Below are 20,857 nucleotides of genomic sequence, written 5' to 3'. Positions count from 1 at the left end.
GACTGGTGCCTGGTGTCCTCCAGACATGACCCTTGTCATTCAGGCCATGAGACCAGAGAATTTTGCTTCTCATGGTCTGAGAGTCCTTCAGGTACCTTTTGGCAAACTCCAGGTGGGCTGTCATGTGCCTTGTACTGAGGAGTGGCTTCCGTCTGGCCACTCTACCATACAGGCCTGATTGGTGGAGTGCTGCAGAGATGGTTGTTCTTCTGGAAGGTTCTCCTCTCTCCACAGAGACACGCTGGAGCTCTGTCAGAGTTACCATCGGGTTTTTGGTCACCTCCCTGACTAAGACCCTTCTCCCCCGATCGCTCAGTTTGGCCGGGTGGCCAGCTCTAGGAAGAATCCTGGAAGTTCCAAACTTCTTCCATTTACGGATGATGGAGTCCACTGTGCTTCAATGCTGCAGAAATGTTTCTGTACCCTTTCCCAGATCTGTGCCTTGATACAATCCTGTCTCGGAGGTCTCAAGACAATTCCTTGGACTTCATGGTTTGGTTTGTGCTCTGACATGCATTGTTAACTGTGGGACCTTATATAGACCGGTGTGTGCCTTTCCAAATCGTGTACAATCAATTGAATTTACCACAGGTGGACTCCAAACAAAAGATGACAAAATTGTCCTCTCTGATCACTAGAATGGACGATATGGAAAAGCATGTGGAATTCCTTGAGCTATTAGGGAGGGAAATGCAAGCAGATACCTCAGTGGGCAAGAGTGAGGTTGATCAGCTAAGAGATAAACTGGAGGATCTATAAAATCGAAGTCCACAGTACACTCTCCTGTTTATCAGCATCCCCGAAGGGAGAGAAGGTGGGAATGTATTGAAGTTCATGGGGGAGCTGCCAACAACACTAGTGGAAACGTCACGCCGGATGTTGGAGATGTTGGAGATGTTGGAGTGGCGTTGGATGTTGAAGTGGGAGTATAGAATTATTGACCCATGAAATAACCCCAGGGACAGACCCAGACCAATTCTGGTGAGATTTTTGAGATCAGGGAATTCTGACTTTGTGCTGAAAGCGGCATGAGAAAAGGGGGATTTGAGCTAGCAGATTCTCATCAAGAATCTCCCGGTAAAGGGCTCCATTCATCGTTCCTTCGATTATATGAAGTCTGCCATGCGATGAAAAACAGCCCCACGCCATGATGCTTCCACCTCCAAACTTCACTGTTAGTATAGTGTCTTTAGGGTGATGTGCAGTGCCATTTCTTCTCCAAACATGGTGTCTAGTATGATAGCCAGAAATTTTTCTCTCATCTGACAGCACTACACTCTCCCAGTATTTCATAGGCTTGTCCAAATGAGTTGTAGCAAACTTTAAATGAGCTTCGACATGCCTTTTCTTTAGTAATGAAGTCTTCTGGGGTGACCGTGCATAGAGGCCATGGCGATGGAGTGCATCGCCTATTGTTTTCTCTGTGACGATGGTACCTGCTGCCTCCGAGTGTTTCTGGAGCTCTTTCAGAGTGGTCCTTGGCTCTTAGGCTACTATTCTGATTATTCTTCTGATTCGCTGCTCAGAAATCTTTCGAGGAGCTCCTGGGCATGGCTGGTTGATGATGGAGTGATGTTGCTTCCACTTGCAGATAATGGCCCCAATGGTGCTTACATGAAGATTCAGAAGTTTTGAAATACACCTGTATCCGTTTCCATCAATATGTTTTGCAACAATTAGATTGCAAAGGTCTTGGGAGAGCTCTTTGCATTTACCCATGATGAGATGTTTCTTGTGTGATACCTTGGTAATGAAAAGCCTTTTTATAGACCATCAATTTACTGCCCCAGCTGATATTAATTTGCACAGATAGGCGGTATAATTACTTTCTAACTACTTACAGATTTCAGCTGGTTCCTTGCCTTACCTTTCCTTGGAGAACTGCTTTTTCTTTACGTGTTCAATACTTTTTTCCTGTGTCATTCCAATTTATTACACATAACTTTATTTATGGACTTTAATGTTGTGAATTCTTCATACTTGCGGATTTCTTGAGTTAATACTGATGTCTGGTGAAAATTTAATGTGAATAACTTCATTGGAAATATATTTACTAAAAGAAAGTTGACACATTCAAGATTTATTTCCCTCACTGAATTAGATGAGGGACGGTTGTGAGGGGCGGCTGTGGCTCAGTTGGTAGAGTTGGTTGTCCACTAATCGTAGGGATGATGGTTCGATTCCCGGCCCGCATCACTCCACATGCCTAAGTGTCTTTGGGAAAGACACTGAACCCCAAGTTGCTCCCGATGGCAGGTTAGCGCCTTGCATGGCAGCTCTGCTACCATTGGTGTGTGAGTGTGTGTGTGTAAATGGGTGAATGAGACACAGTGTAAAGCGCTTTGGATAAAAGTGCTATATAACTGCGCCATTTATTATTTATTTAGAAGACTAGTCAATATTATGAGGTCAGTGGCTGATGATAATTCTACGATAGCTGAGGTCTTGCTGGATATGGAAATAACATTTGACTTTGAGGAGTGGGTTATCTGTTTAATATTGTAGAAATCTTTAGATTTCAGTCTTTATGTATTGGACGTGCCTACTCTACACGCAGCCCAAGGCCGCAGTTAGTACAAACAGAACTATATTGCATTATTTTCCTCTGGCAAAGGGGACATGGCAAGGATTGCCACTATCTCCGCTGTTTTTTTCTGTTTAGCCTTAGAACCCCTGGCCGCAGCCATTAGAGCAGGGGTGTCCAATCTTATCTGCAAAGGGCCGGTGTGGATGTAGGTTTTCATTCAAATCAAGCAGGAGCCACACCTGATTCCTCCTGTTCAGTGGATCTTGGCTTTCAATAGACTTGGGTATGGTTTCTGCTCGGTTGGAATGAAAACCTGCATTAGAGCAAGTAGGGATTTCCATGGGATACAAGCTGGGGGGACAGCACACAAATTGATGCTTTATGCAGCTGTTTATTTCTGAGCCCCAGAAATCAGTGCCTCGTCTATTAGAAATTATTAATGTGTTTTCGAAATTCTCTCCTTTTAACAGCCTATTGCTCAACATCCCTTTTTCTACCTGCCCCATTTCAGTGGTCTAATCAGGGGATACACTATCTTGGAATTCATTTCCCTCCAAAGCTAACTGATTTAGTAAAGGTCAACTATGAGCCATTATTACAAAAAATCTTGAATGATGTAGGGAGGTGGTCATCACATCTCTTTGGGAAAGGTTTATGTGATTAAAATGAATTGCCTTTCAATAATTAGTTACCTGCTACAGGCCATTCCAATGGACATCCCACTGACCAATTTAAGCAATCGCTCAGATTAACGAGAACTTTTCTATGGAATAGTAAATGACCATGTCATGTCTGCAACACCAGTCGGTATGGAAGATCTCTGGTATATTTAAATGTAACCCCTACCTGAATGACGCCTTGAATATCTGGATGAATCCTAAATTGCACATTGGAAAATCAGCCTTCTTATGGGTAGAATGGAAAGAATGGGTAGAAGTGTATTTATAAATTACAGGATATTTTTGAGAATAACATATTGAAATCCTTTAGCCAGCTGAGGCAAACGTTCAGACTTAATGCAATGCAATTTTGGAGATATTTACAATTACGACATCTATTAAAGGTAATATATTGCCCAGATAGTCAAGTTCCACAAAAGGTGGATGTCATGTCTACCGTATTAACAGCATATGGGAAAAATCATGAGGCTTCAATAAACTATAGGATGTTAATGGACAAGATGACAGATAATTTCCGGTCTGCTCTTAGAGCCATAAGGATTTGAATATAACGATCAGTGAGGAAGTCTGGTTGAAAATATGCCGAAAAGTGATGTCAAGAAATCTTGGAGTACATCTCATTCAATATACAATTCTACAGTGTTTCTATTGGACCCCAGGCAGGCTACATATATTGGGTTCATATATTTCTGCTAACTGGTGATAAGGGGTTGAGGAGGGTGGTTTAACACATGCTCCATGGTTCTGTTCTAAAGTGCAAGATTTTTGAATTAGGGTTCTTGAGTATATCCAAGAGATTATAGGATGTGATCTGGAATATTGCCCCAGCCTCTCTTTTCTACGGGATCCAGCTCTGTTATGGCACTATATGGAAATGAAAGAATGGATACAGGTGAGTATTATGATAGGAAGGCAAATTATTATGAGGTGTTGGTGGATAGCAGGTGCTCCTGTAGTTCAAGAATGGATCACGGAACTGGGGAAGGTGGTGGCATATGAGAAAATGTCCCACAGATTAAATGGAAGAGGGGATGCATATATGAAGAAGTGGGGCAGATACTTGCCTTACAAATGTACAAATATGAGTTGGGTGAGACACAAATAATACAATGAGCAAATGTGTTTGAATTAGAGGAATCCAGATTTTTATTATTTCTTTATTTTTATGTACAGTATCTCACAAAAGTGAGTACACCCCTCACATTTTTGTAAATATTTGATATCTTTTAATGTGACAACACTGAAGAAATGACACTTTGCTACAATGTAAAGTAGTGAGTGTACAGCTTGTGTAACAGTTTAAATTTGCTGTCCCCTCAAAATAACTCAGCACACAGCCATTAAAGTCTAAACCGCTGGCAACAAAAGTGAGTACAACCCTAAGTGCATATGTCCAAATTGGGCAGAATTAGCTGCAGTACGGTGGCCAAGAGCATGCAACGGTTTAACAGGACAGGTTCCACTCAGAACAGGCCTCACCATGGTCGACCAAAGAAGTTGAGTGCACATGCTCAGCGTCATATCCAGGGGTTGTCTTTGGGAAATAGATGTATGAGTGCTGCCAGCATTGCTGCAGAGGTTGAAGGGGTAGGGGGTTCGGCCTGTCAGTGCTCAGACCATACGCCGCACACTGCATTAAATTGGTCTGCATGGCTGTCATCCCAGAAGGAAGCCTCTTCTAAAGATGATGCACAAGAAAGTCCGCAAACAGTTTGCTGAAGACAAGCAGACTAAAGACATGGATTACTGGAACCATGTCCTGTGGTCTGATGAGACCAAGATAAACTTATTTGGTTCAGATGGTGTCAAGCATGTGTGGCGGCAACCAGGTGAGGAGTACAAAGACAAGTGTGTCTTGCCTATAGTCAAGCATGGTGGTGGGAGTGTCATGGTCTGGGACTGCATGAGTGCTGCCGGTACTGGGGAGCTACAGTTCATTGAGGGAACCATGAATGCCAACATGTACTGTGACATACTGAAACAGAGCATTATCCCCTCCCTTCAGAGACTGGGCCACAGGGCAGTATTCCAGCATGATAACGACCCCAAACACACCTCCAAGATGACCACTGCCTTGCTAAACAAGCTGAGGGTGAAGGTGATGGATTGGCCAAGCATGTCTCCAGACCTAAACCCTATTGAGCATCTGTGGGGCATCCTCAAACGGAACATAGCACAAGGTCTCTAACATCCACCAGCTCCACGATGTCATCATGGAGGAGTGGAAGAGGACTCCAGTGGCAACCTGTGAAGCTCTGGTGAACTCCATGCCCAAGAGGGTTAAGGCAGTGCTGCAAAAGAATGCTGACCACACAAAATACTGACACTTTGGGCCCAATTTGTACATTTTCACTTAGGAGTTTACTCACTTTTGTTGCCAGCGGTTTAGCCATTAATGGCTGTGTGTTGAATTATTTTATGGGGACAGCAAATTTACACTGTTATACAAGCTGTACACTCACTACTTTCCATTGTAGCAAAGTGTCATTTCTTCAGTGTTGTCATATTAAAAGATATAATCAAATATTTACAAAAATGTGAGGGGTGTACTCACTTTTGTGAGATACTGTACATATCCCTTTCTCTTATTTGAGTTATGTAAGCAATCAATGTAACAATGTCTGACATGCTCTAATTAATTTTTTGCTTTTGGTGTATACACATTTGCATTCTTTCATTTTGCAGAAAATAAAAATTATGAATCATAAAAAAATTATCAGGGTCTAAATAACAATTGTGTGGTCCTCACCAATTTCTATAAACAAACAAATAACCTTAGGTGAAAACAAAACACGATGATCTTGAAATGATGTTCTTCATGTACAGCGCCTTGTTTGGCGAAAACCAAACACAGCAAATCACCACAAACACCTTAGAGGCCAGATATGCCAGAGCCATATCTCCATGCAGTTCTCTCCTGGTTTCCTACTGAAGCTAAGCAGGGTTGAGCCTGGCTAGTAACTGGATGGGAGAAGTACTGGGGAAACTAAAGTTGCTGCTGGAACTGGTATTAGTGAGGCCAGCAGGGGGTCCTCACACTGCGGTCTGTGTGGGGCCTAATGCCCCAGTATAGTGACGGGGACACTATACTGTAGAAACAGCACCATGATGAGACATTAAACCGAGGTCCTGACTCTCTGTGGTCATTAAAAATCCCAGGACACTTATCGTAAAAGAGTAGGGATATACCCCGGTGTCCTGGCAAAATTCCCCATTGGCCCTTCTCTATCATGACCTCTTAATAAACCCCATCTCTGAATTGGCTACATCACTCTCTCCTCTACACTAATAGCTGGTGTGTGATGGGCGTTCTGGCGCACTATGGCTGCCGTCGCATCATCCAGGTAGATGCTATACACTATTGGTGGTTAATGAGATTAGCTCCCCATACTATGTAAAGCACTTTGAGTTTCTAGAAATAAAGGGCTATATAAATGTAAGGCATTATTATTATTATTATTATTATTATTATTATTATAATACCAAAAGTCAAGGATGGTACACCAGCAAATCAACATCTGAATGGCTAAAGAAGAAAAAAAAAAAAAAATCAAGGTGCTGGAATGGCCAAGTCAAAGTCTGGAATAAAAACCCCAGTGACTGCGACGGGATCTTAAGAGACCTGTGCAAAACAAATGCCCATCAATGAAGCAATGCTGTAAAGAATAGTAGGCCAAAATTCATCTAAAATGATGCAAAAGCCAGATAAAGAGAAAACATGCTTACTTCAAGTTATTGTTGCTAAAGGTAGTTCTACATGTTACTGAATTAAACAGTGTACTTATTTTTCCCTACTTGGTTTCTGAACGTTGGTTTACTTGTAAAAAAAAATAAAAATAAATAAACAATAAATAAATAAATGGGGAAAAAAACTTCATATTGAAATCTATTTTATTGTTGTTGTTGACACCTAAGGTTATTTTTTGTTTATAGAAGTTGGTGAGGACCACACAATTGTTATTTGGACCCTTAATAAAAACATAGAATTTAATGAGGGTGTACTTTCTTTTTCCCATGACTGTATGTATGCTGCATAGCATGTTATATGCATACCGGGGGATTGTTCAGTGTTAATGTTACCATAACCAGCAGCTTGTGAGTAATCTTAATTATCTCAGTAGTTCTACATAGCCCAATTATATCTAATAATTTAGTAGATACACTCACCGACCATTTTATTAGGGACACCTGTAAATTCATGCATTTCTCTAATCAGCCAATCATGGGCAGCAGCGCAATGTAAACATCATGCAGATACAGGCCAAGAGCTTCAGGTAATGTTCACATCAAACATCATAATAAAGAAAAAGTATTATCTCTGTGAGTATCTTTGATTGTAGCATGGATGTTAGTACCTGATGGGCTGGTTTGACTATTTCAAAAACTACAAATGTCCTACGAGTTTCCACACACACAACAGTCTCTAAAGTTTACAAAGAATGGTGCGAAAAACAAAAAAAACAGAGTGAGCAACAGTACTGTGTTCCACAAAACACATAAGTGAACAACAGAAGTGAACACAGAGTGAACAACAGCACAACAGTTCTGTAAATGCCTTGTTGATAAGAGAGGTCAGAGGAAAATGGCCATCTACCAGGAAGGATATAGAAACTTGTCTAATCACTCGGATAATCACTCTTTACAACCATGTTGAGCAGAAAATACTATTACACTAAGAACCCATTCAAAGCATTTATCTGTTCATATAATCATGTTATTTATATGCTTTATCTAGAGCATACATTCATACGCACATCATCTCAGAATAACCCCTGGTCCAGAAATGACAGTATTTGATACTCAATGTCACAAAACTTTGCCAACTTTGTGCATGTGTATGACCATTACATATGCCATGATAATTGCTAAAAACATTACATTACTGTCGTGGAAGCCTAATTCTTAAAATGTGTCTCAAAGAACTAAGTAGTACACTGCATATCAAAAGACTTAATTTCAAGAATCAAAAAAGAAGAAAGCCATAAATCTGACATAATTTTATAAGTTTTCTAACCACTCTCACCCCCATTCAAATTCAAAAATCCTTTAAAATTTGAAATACGAGCCTTGTTTTTTTTTTTTTCGTAGCTGTTTTGTTGACCAGCAACATAACACAAATGCACACACACAGACATTAGGCAGTGAATCCAGTTTACATGTCAATTATTCAATAATCCAGTGTGGTTAATCAGACTGGATAGCAATTTAATTCAGATTGGCCACAGTTTGTTCACTTGCAATTACACATTTTGGTGCACGTTTTTCATTAAAATTGATAGTCACATAATTATAAATATTAATGAATTATTACACTACATCTAAATGTAGATACTGAATGAAATTGAATTTGTTTTCAATGAAACAGAGACTTCGTCTATAAAATGTTTTGCATCCTTATCCAAACATCTTACCTCCACAAAAGCAGCAACCTCCTGTAGCACCAGGTTCCACTCTAACTGGTCCTCCGTGTTGAAGCGTTGAGTGTAGTCTTCAATCTCTTCAGAAAGCTCCTGCACAAGCATTGAGCCCCATCATATATATATATATATATATATATATATATATATATATATATATATATATATATATATATATATTTTAGTTCTACCAACACTAATACAGATAGTGTAAGGGCAGCAAGATGATGATGATGATGATGATAAAATGTTATTAACACTACACTTCTGCTGCTAGAAAAGATGGCAAAATATATCTACATTTGAATCAGGGTGATGCTGAAATGGCCCACAGATGGGAAATTACCTTGACCAAAACTTTCACCAGGTCCATCTTGTTGAGTAGCAAACACACCACAATGAAGCGGGCATAGTACCTCAACTTCTTCACCACCAACTCTGGCCTGAGGGAAAAAACAAGAAGAGAGGAAGAAATTGGGAAACAAGGAATGAGAATTTGGATGGGGGAAGGGATTGAGGAAAAATATGAGAGAAATATACAGGAGACAGAAGTGAGGGCATGTACATTCGTGGGAAAAAGAAAGTACACCCTCAGTGAATTCTATGCGTTTATCTATCAGGGGCTAAAAAACAATTGTGCGGTACTCACCAACTTCTATAAACAAACAAATACCCTCAGGTGACAACAAAAAAACGCCACATATTTCAATATATAGTCATTTATTCCAAAAAGGAAACCAGTTGGGGGAAAAAATAAGTACACCGTATAATTCAGAAACATGTAGAACCACCTTTAGCAAAAATTAACTGAAGTAAACATGTTTTCTGTACGAGTTAATTGATCTCTCTCATTGCTTTGGAGAAATTTTGGCCCACTCTTCTTTACAACAGTGCTTCAGTTCATTGATGTTTGAGGGCATTTGTTTATGCATGGTTCTTTTAAGATCCCACCACAGCATCTCAATAGGGTAAAGGTCTGGACCTTGACTTGGCCATTCAAACACCTTGGATTTTTTTTTTTTACTTTAGCAAATTAAATGTCGATTTGCTGTTGTGCTTGGGATCATTGTCATGCTGCATGACCCAATTTTGGTCCAGCTTAAGCTGTTGGACAGATGACCTCACATTTGTCTGAAGAATATTCTGGTATAAAGTGGAGTTCAGCCTTGTGGCTGCAAAATAAGCCCAAATCATCACCTCTTCACCACCATGCTTGACAGTTGGTATAAGGTGTTTTTGGTGATTCTCCTCAGTCCAAAAGGATATTGTTCCAGAACTTCTGTGGTTTGCTCAGATACAATTTTACAAACCTGTCATGCTGCCATATCATTCATATCTATCTATCTATCTATCTATCTATCTATCTATCTATCTATCTATCTATCTACCTATCCATCCATCTACATATATATATACACACACATACAGTATCTCACAAAAGTGAGTACACCCCTCACATTTTTGTAAATATTTGATTATATCTTTTCATGTGACAACACTGAAGAAATGACACTTTGCTACAATGTAAAGTAGTGAGTGTACAGCTTGTGTAATAGTGTAAATTTGCTGTCCCCTCAAAATAACTCGGCCCACAGCCATTAATATCTAAACTGCTGGCAACAAAAGTGAGTACACATACAAATGAAAATGTCCAAATTGGGCCCAATTAGCCATTTTCTTTCCGCGGTGTCATGTGACTTGTTAGTGTTACAAGGTCTCAGGTGTGAATGGGGAGCAGGTGTGTTAAATTTGGTGTCATCGCTCTCACACTCCCTCATACTGGTCACTGAAACTTCAACATGGCACCTCATGGCAAAGAACTCTCTGAGGATATGAAAAATAGAATTGTTGCTCTACATAAAGATGGCCTAGGCTATAAGAAGATTGCCAAGACCCTGACACTGAGCTGCAGCACGGTGGCCAAGACCATAAAGCGGTTTAACAAGACAGGTTCCACACAGAACAGGTCTCGCCATGGTCAACCAAAGAAGTTGAGTGCACGTACTCAGCGTCATATCCAGGGGTTGTCTTTGGGAAATAGACATATGAGTGCTGCCAGCATTGCTGCAGAGGTTGAAGGGGTGGGGTGGGGGGGTGAGCCTGTCATTTCTCAGACCATACGCCGCACACTGCATCAAATTGGTCTGCATGGCTGTCATCCCAGAAGGAAGGCTCTTCTAAAGATCATGCACAAGAAAGCCCACAAACAGTTTGCTGAAAACAAGCAGACTAAGGACATGGATTATTGGAACCATGTCCTGTGGTCTGATGAGACCAAGATAAACTTATTTGGTTCAGATGGTGTCAAGCGTGTGTGGCGGCAACCAGGTGAGGAGTACAAAGACAAGTGTGTCTTGTCTATAGTCAAGCATGGTGGTGGGAGTGTCATGTTGTGGGGCTGCATGAGTGCTGCCAGCACTGGGGAGCTACAGTTCATTGAGGGAAGCATGAATGCCAACATGTACTGTGACATACAAAAGCAGTGCATGATCTCCTCTCTTCAGAGACTGGGCCACAGGGCAGTATTCCAGCATGATAACGACTTTTGCCTTGCTAAAGAAGCTGAGGATGAAGGTGATGGACTGGCCAAGCATGTCTTCAATCCTAAACCCTATTGAGCATCTGTGGGGCATCCTCAAATGGAAGGTGGAGGAGCACAAGGTCTCTAACATCCACCAGTTCCGTGATGTCGTCATGGAGGAGTGGAAGAGGACTCCAGTGGCAACCTGTGAAGCTCTGGTGAACTCCATGCCCAAGAGGGTTAAGGCAGTGCTGGAAAATAATGGTGGCCACAAAAAATATTGACACTTTGGGCCCAATTTGGACATTTTCACTTAGGGGTGTACTCACTTGTTGCCAGCGGTTTAGACATTAATGGCTGTGTGCTGAGTTATTTTGAGGGGACAGCAAATTTACACTGTTATACAAGCTGTACACTCACTATTTTACATTGTAGCGAAGTGGCATTTCTTCAGTGTTGTCACATTAAAAGTTATAATCAAATATTTACAAAAATGTGAGGGGTGTACTCACCTTTGTGAGATACTGTATATATATACACACACACATACATATTTTATTTACACACACACACACATATACATATATATATATATATATATATATATATATATATATATATATATATATATATATATACATACATACACACACACACATATACATATATATATATATATATACATATATATATATATATACATATATACACACACACACATATACATACATATATATATATACACACACACACACACACACACACACACACATTGGGCGAAATAAGTATTGGACGCATCAACATTTTTTTCAGTAAATATGTTTCCAATGAGGCTATTCACGTGAAAATTTCACCAGACATCAATATTAACTCACATTAAAGTCCATAAATAAAGTTATGTGTAATAAAGTGGAATGACACAGGAAAAAAGTATTGAACATGCTAAGGAAAAGCAGTTCCCCAAGGCAAGGTAAGGAAAGGAACCAGCCGAAATCCATAAGTAACTATACCCCATCATGGTGTGGGGCTGTTTTTCATCGCATGGTATTGGCAGACTTCATATAATCAAAGGAACAATGACAGGAGCCCTTTACCGGGAGATTCTTGAGAAAAATCTGCTGCCATCCACTAGAATGATGAAGATGAGACATGGACAGACCTTCCAGCAGGACAACGATCCAAAGCATACAGCAAAAGAAACTCTCAATTGGTTTCAGAGAAAAAAATTAAGGCGTTAGAATGGTCCAGTCAATCACCTGACTTGAATCCAATTGAACAAGGTTTAAAGACAATATGTTTAGAAGAATGGGACAAAATCACACCTGAATACTATGGCCGATTAATTTCTTCATACAGGAAGCGTCTTGAAGCTGTCATTACAAACAAAGGCTTTTCCACCAAGTATTAAATAAATTTCAGTTAGCGTGTTCAATACTTTTTTCCTGTGTCATTCCACTTTATTGCACATAACTTTATTTAAGGACTTTAATGTTGTGAATTCTATATATATATATATCTATGGATTTCTTGAGTTAATTCTGATATCTGGTGAACATTTCATGTGAATAGCCTCATATGAAATATATTTACTAAAAAAAATTGACACGTACAATACTTATTTCTCCCACTGTATATAAGCCATACTTGTTCAGGCTTCATAAACATTTAATGTGCTTACAGAAGCCTGTAGATCATATGATGTGGCTTTTGGGCTCTTGTACTTTATAGTACATCTCTGAGCATTAAATGGTCTGACCTTGGACTGAATTTGCTGGAATGCCTACTCCTGGGAAGACTGGCAACTGTCTTGAAGGCTCTCCAATTGTTAACAATCCTTCTAACTGTAGAATCGCTTGGAGATGGCCTTACAAACCTTCCCAGATTGATGAGCAGCAACAATTGCTTCTCTGAGGTCATAGCTGATGTTCTTTCTTCTTGGCATGAAGCAGACACAGACCTGAGTGCTCCAGAACACCAAATTGCCAGAAGTTCTGCTTCTACAGAGATAGTCATACTTCTTGATGATTAGGTAATCTTGTGCATTTCATAGTAACACCTGGCTGCTAATTATTTTCTTAATTTCTGTGAAAGTAGGAATGATGTTTTTCTGAAACAGAATTGAAACACCAAAAATACAATTCTCTTCTAGCAAATTGAATTACATCTGTTCTGTCTGTTTTGAAACAGGTGACAAAACAGGTAAAATTGCTTGCTAGATGTTTAAACAGTCAGCAAGCAATATTTTTATATCCAGTAAGGGGGGTCATTTGAACTGTGTATTTATAATAATATATGTATTAATACATATGTATAATAATGTATTTAAATAACATTACACAGTGACACTTAAAACGTATACATCGGTTTTGCAGATTATCTAACATCAGACATAACGGCTGAGTTAATTAAGGTCTTGCATGCACGTAAGGTTTTTTTTTTTGCTATTTTTTTTAATGCTGTGGAGTGGAGCCTCTTTTGTTTAACAGAACCTTTTGAGAGGTGAACCGTCCCCTATTTTGAGAAGTTTTAATCACTTTTTTTTTTACCAAGAAAGATACAGACCCCAATAATTAGTTATTGTCCAGTTGCTGAGACCCATTTCTGGTTTCTGTTCTTTCACTTGATGCCAAAAAGGGTATTTTAGAAAGTGAAATGAGAATACCCATTTAAAGTTTTGGAAGTATTTGTGTTCAAGAGCACCTTTATTAAGTGGATTCAGTTTGTTGTATAATATGCCAGGAATGGCATTTTATAATTCTAATTACATATAGTGATGTGAAAAAATATTTTCTTCTGTTTTTTTTTTTGTGTATCTCATGGTCGGTTACAATAGGCTTTAGTGCTCCACTGACTCCTGTTCAAATGTATTCGAAAACGGCATACCGGAAACGCAAGCTTCATGAGTAGAATTTCCATACTACACTGCGTGAAGAAAGTTCAAATTTGGTGAACTACGACCTGCTTAATTATATCACATGAACATGTGTGACCAATAAATGATCGCGTTGTCACTGTGTGACCTTCTTAGTAAAAATAATAATAAATTAAAAATGGAAGCACTAATTTTAATCGGTATCGAGCTATCCTGTACTTTACAACACAGCTTTGAAAGATTATAAAACCAACTTAAAAAGAGTGTCTGTCTGGTTTGTGGAGGAACAAATGGTATATTACATATCCTTTTCCTGCCCATATTCGCAGTGGCGTCTGACAAAAATACGCATGCTTAATGCCTAGTGACCGCCCCATCATACTAAATATTTTTAGATCTTAAAATGAAATACAACATAAAACAAATGCAACCTGAGTAAACACACAATACAGTTTTAATTTTTTTTACTGAAGCAAAAAAATTTATCCAATACCTATCACCAATATGAAAAACTAATTGCCCCCTTAAACTCTGGTTGTGCCACTTTTAGCAGCAATAACTGCAACCAAACTGGAGATCAGTCTTTCACTTACTTCTAGGACTAGGATTTAGTCCTATGCTTTGGATCATTGTTTTGCTGCATAACCCAGTTGTGCTTGAGTTTCAACTTACAGACTGAAGACCGGACATTCTCCTTTAGGATTTTCTGGTAGAGAGCAGAATTCATGTTTCCCTCAATTATTGCATCCCCAAACCATCACACTTCCAACACTATGCTTGACCATATATATGATGTTTCTTTAGTGGAATTATGTTTGGTTTAAGCCAGATGTAACGGGACCCCTGTATTCCAAACAGTTCCACTTTCAATCCAAAGAACAATGGCTCTCACTGTGGTCTTTGGAGTTCCAGAGCCTTTGAAATAGCTTTGTAACCATTTATTTTATTCACCTTCTTTCAATCACCTTCTTCCTCATCATTTCTGGAATTTCTTTCAATTTTGGCATAGTATGTTACTGGGTAAGACCTTTTAACCAACGTAATGCTGTTGAAAAAGCCCTAACTGTTGATTTGTTTGAACAGGGTTTGTAGTCATCAGGCCAGATTGTGTCTACTGTAGTCCAGCTGAACTCCATTATGAATGCAGTATCATAGATTTGGAGAATTAGTAACTACAGGGGTAATTACATTTTCACAAAGGCCCAGTTGGTATTAGATAACTTTTTTTGCTTCAATAAATAACTATCATTTAAAAACGGTATTTTGTGTTTACTCAGGTTGCCTTTGTTTTATCTTGGATTTTGTTTTCATTTCTGAAACAATTTAGTATGAGATACAGCGTGACTAGCAACACTGGAGCAACTGTACTGTCTCCATTCTTGTTCACCCTCTCACCTCTGACTTCTGTTTCAATTCGGGAATGTGCCACCGTTTTAGAATGACTCCTCCATTTTTGGCTGTATCACAGATAATAAGATAATAATAAGGTACAGAGACCTTAGCGAAAGCTTTATAAGATGGTGTGACAACAACCACTTCCACCTCAACATCGGGAGAACCAAGGAGCTGGTGGTGGACTTCTGGCGCAGCAAGCAGCCCGCCACCCATTTTGCCATAAGGGGGGAGGGAGTGGAGATAGTGGACACCTACAAGTTCCTAGAGGTGCAACTCAATAACAATCTGGACTGTTCAGACCACATTTAGGCTATCTATAAGAAAGGACAGAGTAGGATGTTCTTTCTGCGGAGGCTCAGGTCATTTAATGTGTACACCAAGCTGCTATGGATGTTTTACCAGTCTGTGGTGGCCAGTGTTATCTTCTTTGTTGTGGTGTACTGGTGATGTGGCATTGGGATTGTGGTGCCAACAAACTGAACAAGTTGGTCAGGAAGGCCAGCTCTGTGGTAGGGATGGAACTGGATAGGGTGGAGGAAGAGGATGAGAGGGAAGCTGAAAGCTGTCCATGGACAATCCTTCTCATTCTCTCTATGCTGAGCTGAGGAGACTCAGCCACAGATTCATCTAGCCATGTGCCTCAAAATGTCTGGAGGACACTTTCGTGCCATCAGTCTCCACAATGCAACAATACCCAATACCTCCTACTCCACTGACTGAGTCTCACAGAAACACACACTCAACAGTTAATTGCCATTTCACATACTGTGCACATGTTTATAAGTACTGAGGATATTGCACATGTACATATGCAAATAGAACTCTAGCATATGTACATACACACATGTTTTATTGTTTCTATTATTCTACTGTATAGGTATTTATGGGAATTCTTTTCTTTCTTTCTTTGATGTTACCCATCCTACTTCAGCTGCTGTGTCAATTTTAAATTTCCCCTACGGGGGATCAATAAAGGTAAATCTTATCTTATCTCTTATCTTATACGCAAAACGGAAGAAATCAGGATGGGACAAATACTTTTCCACAGCACTGTATAATATAATTCTAACATTATAAATCCACATTATAATTGCTAACTTTTCCTATTGTTTCAGTGGGCAAACACATGCATAAACTGATACTGATTATATTTTGGTGTTGTTGGCCCAGCTAGATCAGTTCCCCCTTTGATTAAAGGCCATGAATTAATTTTCTAAATGATACAAAGGTGATAAGTATATCTCTGGTCAGAGTCTTCGGCTTCTTCATCATCCCTACCGGTCTACTCCTGTTCCAACTATTACAATGCTTAGGCACAGATGTTCATTTATCTATAAGGAGTTATTTTTCTAAACTGCTCTGTTCTTAGGCAAATATGCCCATTTGCTGTTTCTTTTCCTCCTATGGGCAATTGACACTCTTATCTGTTGCACAAGAAGTGTTCTATATATTCTCTGTTCTTCTTGAAAAAGAGAGACCTTACCATATGAACTGTGTGTGTGTGTGTGTGTGTGTGTGTGTGTGTGTGTGTGTGTGTGTGTGTGTCAGGCATTTAGAAACTCTCCCAAGCACTTAAGCAGGAAGTGTGCAGCAGGGTGACGGACACCTCTTCTTGTCCTTCTACTCTGCTAGAAACGACAGCTCTGACTAAAACACCTCTTCTCTGAAAAGAATCTAAAGATTTTCTAACAGTTTCCTGGGGGCTCGTGCCAGGGTATCTACTTGGAGGTGAGAATAACTTTATTCTGTTCATTCTGCCTGAAAGTAGATACCTCATGTAATCCCAATTGTAATACATGAGTTGCATAAGCAATTGGAAGTTATTGTTAGATTTTACAACATTATTATTCAAAAGGATTTTGGAATATAAGAGGGAACACCAAGTCTGTCTTGTTTACAAAAGCCTATATCCAAACATTGGCAATAGAGGAACCCAATAAACCTGCATTTGATCCCACGCACGCCTTTTTTCTTTGTTTCTCGACTTTACTTATTGTTTGAATACATTGATCACCATGCTGCATGTTCTTAATCATGGGTGCAGATTGTGTTATTTATCATGGGTGGAAGTGGTCAGTCTAAATTGAGGATTACCCCTAATGATTGGACGTATAATCGTGGATCTTGCATTTTTACACAAGTTTTTTGTTGACAATTTGGCGGGTTGGACTGAAGATTCTGCCCAATGGCGTCCTTATTCTAGGTCAGGGTCCTTTTGTGAAGGCAATCTAACTACGGCTAAATTACTCATACTCAAGAAATACAAATGCTGGGATTATGATTATATGACACATGCATTAAACAAATGGTTGGATCAGAGACCAACAAACAAACACCATTCTACATCTAAGAGTAAAACTAAAGTACCTAATAAAGTTATATTAGCTTGTCCCGCCGTTTCCACCCAATGATCCCACCTCCTTATGATTTACTAGGTAAACATCCCACTAGCTCTGAACCAACTGGTAAAACACGTCCTTATCAAGAAGCGTGATGATTACTTGCTGTTGCTCAACGTAATGAGAGTACTGGAGCCCCAGTAGAACCGTTAGGTAACACCTCATCTAAACCTAACAAATCCTCTGTGCCTAAGGAATCAAAATGTAGTGGCACCATTTGTACAAGTTGGTAAGTGTTTCACTCTCAATCCGCCCGGTGCTACAAAGATCAAGGCCATCTGCGATGCTTTGGCTTCGCCAGATAAGCCTGGACATTTTGTTGATTCTCTCAAACATCAGACCCAATACACTCAATTAACTGGCCCTGATATTTGCTGTCTTATTGAAAGTCCTTGGTCATAACATTACTGAGGAACTTTTAATCGAAGGCGTTCCTGCACTTGACCCCATTCATGATGCGATTCAGGGCACAGGAACCCAAGCAAATCCATATGAGTATGACTCGAGTCTGCCTTTTATACTGAATTGCGTGTGTACCTTTTTGAATCAGAGAGTGAGAGGAAAGCAAGACCTCTCATACGTGGCCAACAATACACTACACAAATGAGTCCCCTAACACTTTTGTGATTTGCTTCAAAAACGAGTGGGAACACAACTCACGGCTCCCCCTAGGTGATGAGCATGCCCTCCTCTTTATCAACACTTGTCTGAATAATGTGTTCACAACCTATTAGAATTATGACCCAGAACCTGCAGAGAATGGCTGCGACAGAATTTGTTACTCGTGTTAGGGAGATGGAATCTGCAGGGACTTTTGGAGCTGCTGTTAAAAACAAGGTTAAACCTATGCTGGCATTTAACATTTATGATGGCCAAAACCGTCCCTCTAGTCAGTATTCGCCTTGCTCACATAATCAGGAACCTGGCAACTGTCTTTGTTACAATATTTCAGGTCATTGGTAAAGAGAGACATTTCAGTTCCCTCTCCGGAAACTGTCACTTTATCATGGTGGAGAGGTTTGTGTGTCAGTATGATCCTGAGGGCTGTGTTGTCTGGAGCCTTGTGCTCCTGGTAGGGTCTATTAAAGCAAAGTGGTCTAAGGGGAGGGGCCAGACTAAGAATGTTTCAAAGAAACCCTCATGAAGAAAGCAAAGAGAGGAAGAGTTACCCTGCCCGGAGGAAGCCCGGGGCCCCCGTCTGGAGCTGGGCCCAGAGGGAGGGCCCAACTGCGAGCACCTGGTGGCTGGGTTTTAGATGGAGCCCAGCCAGGCAAAGCCTGAAAAAGCAACGTGGCACACCCCTCTCCATCCTATGGGCCCACCACTCATGGGGTGAACCGTGGGGGTCAGGTGCGCTGCTACATGTATGGCAGTGAAGGTCAGGGGCCTCGACGGACCAGACTCAGGCGGCAGAGGCTGGCTCTGGGGACGTGGAACGTCTTCTCTATGTGGGGGAAAGAACTGGAACTTGTGCGGGAGGTAGAGCGCTACCAGTTTGATCTGGTGGGGCTTACCTCTACCCACAATCTCGGTTCTGGAACCGTACTCCTGGATAGGGGATGGATTCTATTCCACTCTGGAGTTGACCAGGGTGTGAGGCGCCGGGCGGGTGTGGGGATACTCACAAGTCGAGAGGGTCGCCTACTTACGCCTACGGGCTGGGGGGGAGGCAACTTTGATTGTTGCCTGTGCATATGCACCAAACACTAGTTCAGAGTACTCGGCCTTCTTGGAGACCCTGAATGGAGTCCTGTATGGGGCACCAATAGGAGACTCCATAGTTCTGCTGGGAGATTTCAAAGCGCACGAGGGCAATCATGGAGATACCTGGAGAGGCGTGATTGGGAGGAACAGCTTATCTGATCTAAACCCGAGTGGGCATTTGTTGTTGGACTTCTGTGCTAGTCATGGACTGTCTATAACGAATACCATGTTTGAACATAAAGAGGCTCACAAGTGTACGTGGTACCAGAGCACCCAAGGCCGAAGGTCGATGATCGTATCATCTAATCTGAGGCCGCATGTTCTGGACACTCGGGTGAAGAGAGGGGCAGAGCTGTCAACTGATCACCATCTGGTGGTGAGTTGGGTCAAGGGGTGGGGAAAGACTCTGGACAGACCTGGAAAGCCCAAACGGGTAATGCGGGTAAACTGGGAACGTCTGGAGGAGGCCCCTGTCTGTGAGATCTTCAACTCACACCTCCGGCGGAGTTTTTCGGGCATCCCTGTGGTGGTTGGGTGCATTGAGCCTGAGTGGGCAATGTTCAAAGCCCCCATTGCTGAAGCTGTGGTGGAGAGCTGTGGTCTCAAGGTCTTAGGTGCCTCAAGGGGTGGTAACCCGCGAACATCGTGGTGGACACGGGTGGTCAGGGAAGCCGTCCGACTGAAGAAGGAGGCCTTCTGGGATGTGTTATCCCAGAGGACTCTGGAGGCAGTTGCAAGGTACTGACAGGCCCAAAGGGCTGCAGCCTCTGCCGTGAAAGAGGCAGAGCAGCAGGTGTGGGAGAAGTTCGGAGAGGACATGGAGAAGGACTTTCGGCCGGCACCAAGGTGTTCCTGGAAAACCATCCGCCACCTCAGGAGGGGGAAATGGGGAACCACCCAAGCTGTGTACAGTAAGGATGGGATCGTGTTGACCTCGACTGAGGAGATAATTGCACGGTGGAAGGAACACTTCGAGGAACTCCTGAATCTGAGTAACACGCCCTCTATGGTAGAGCCAGAGGTGGAGGCTGATGGGGGATTATCGTCAATTTCCCTGGTGGAGGTCACTGAGGTTGTCAAACAACTACACAGTGGCAAAGCCCTGGGGATTGATGAGATCTGTCCAGAAAGGCTGAAAGCTCTGGGTGTGGAAAGGATGTCTTGGATGACACGTCTCTTTAACATTGCGTGGAAGTCGGGGACAGTGCCCAAGGAGTGGCAGACCGGGGTAGTGTTTCCACTGTTTAAAAAGGGGGACCAGAGAGTGTGTGCCAATTATAGGGGTATCACACTCCTCAGCCTCCCTGGTAAAGTCTACTCCAAGGTGCTGGAATGGCGGGTT

At 41.2% G+C, this 20,857-nt stretch overlaps 1 protein-coding gene across 3 annotated transcripts in view; it reads right to left on the bottom strand.

Moving 5' to 3' along the window:
* Window positions 1-20,857, bottom strand: part of scai (suppressor of cancer cell invasion) — a 112,521-nt gene that overhangs the window by 42,282 nt on the left and 49,382 nt on the right. For all 3 annotated transcript variants that reach the window (XM_017459854.3, XM_017459855.3, XM_017459856.3), the window contains exons 7-8: window positions 8,971-9,067; window positions 8,619-8,717 (exon numbers count right to left, since the gene is read on the bottom strand). In XM_017459854.3, the coding sequence (XP_017315343.1) occupies window positions 8,619-8,717; window positions 8,971-9,067 (196 nt within the window). The remainder of the gene's footprint in view (window positions 1-8,618; window positions 8,718-8,970; window positions 9,068-20,857) is intronic.

Source organism: Ictalurus punctatus, chromosome 28 (assembly GCF_001660625.3).
Source record: "Ictalurus punctatus breed USDA103 chromosome 28, Coco_2.0, whole genome shotgun sequence".
NCBI lineage: Eukaryota > Metazoa > Chordata > Actinopteri > Siluriformes > Ictaluridae > Ictalurus > Ictalurus punctatus.
This window is presented reverse-complemented; position numbering and strand designations above follow the sequence as displayed.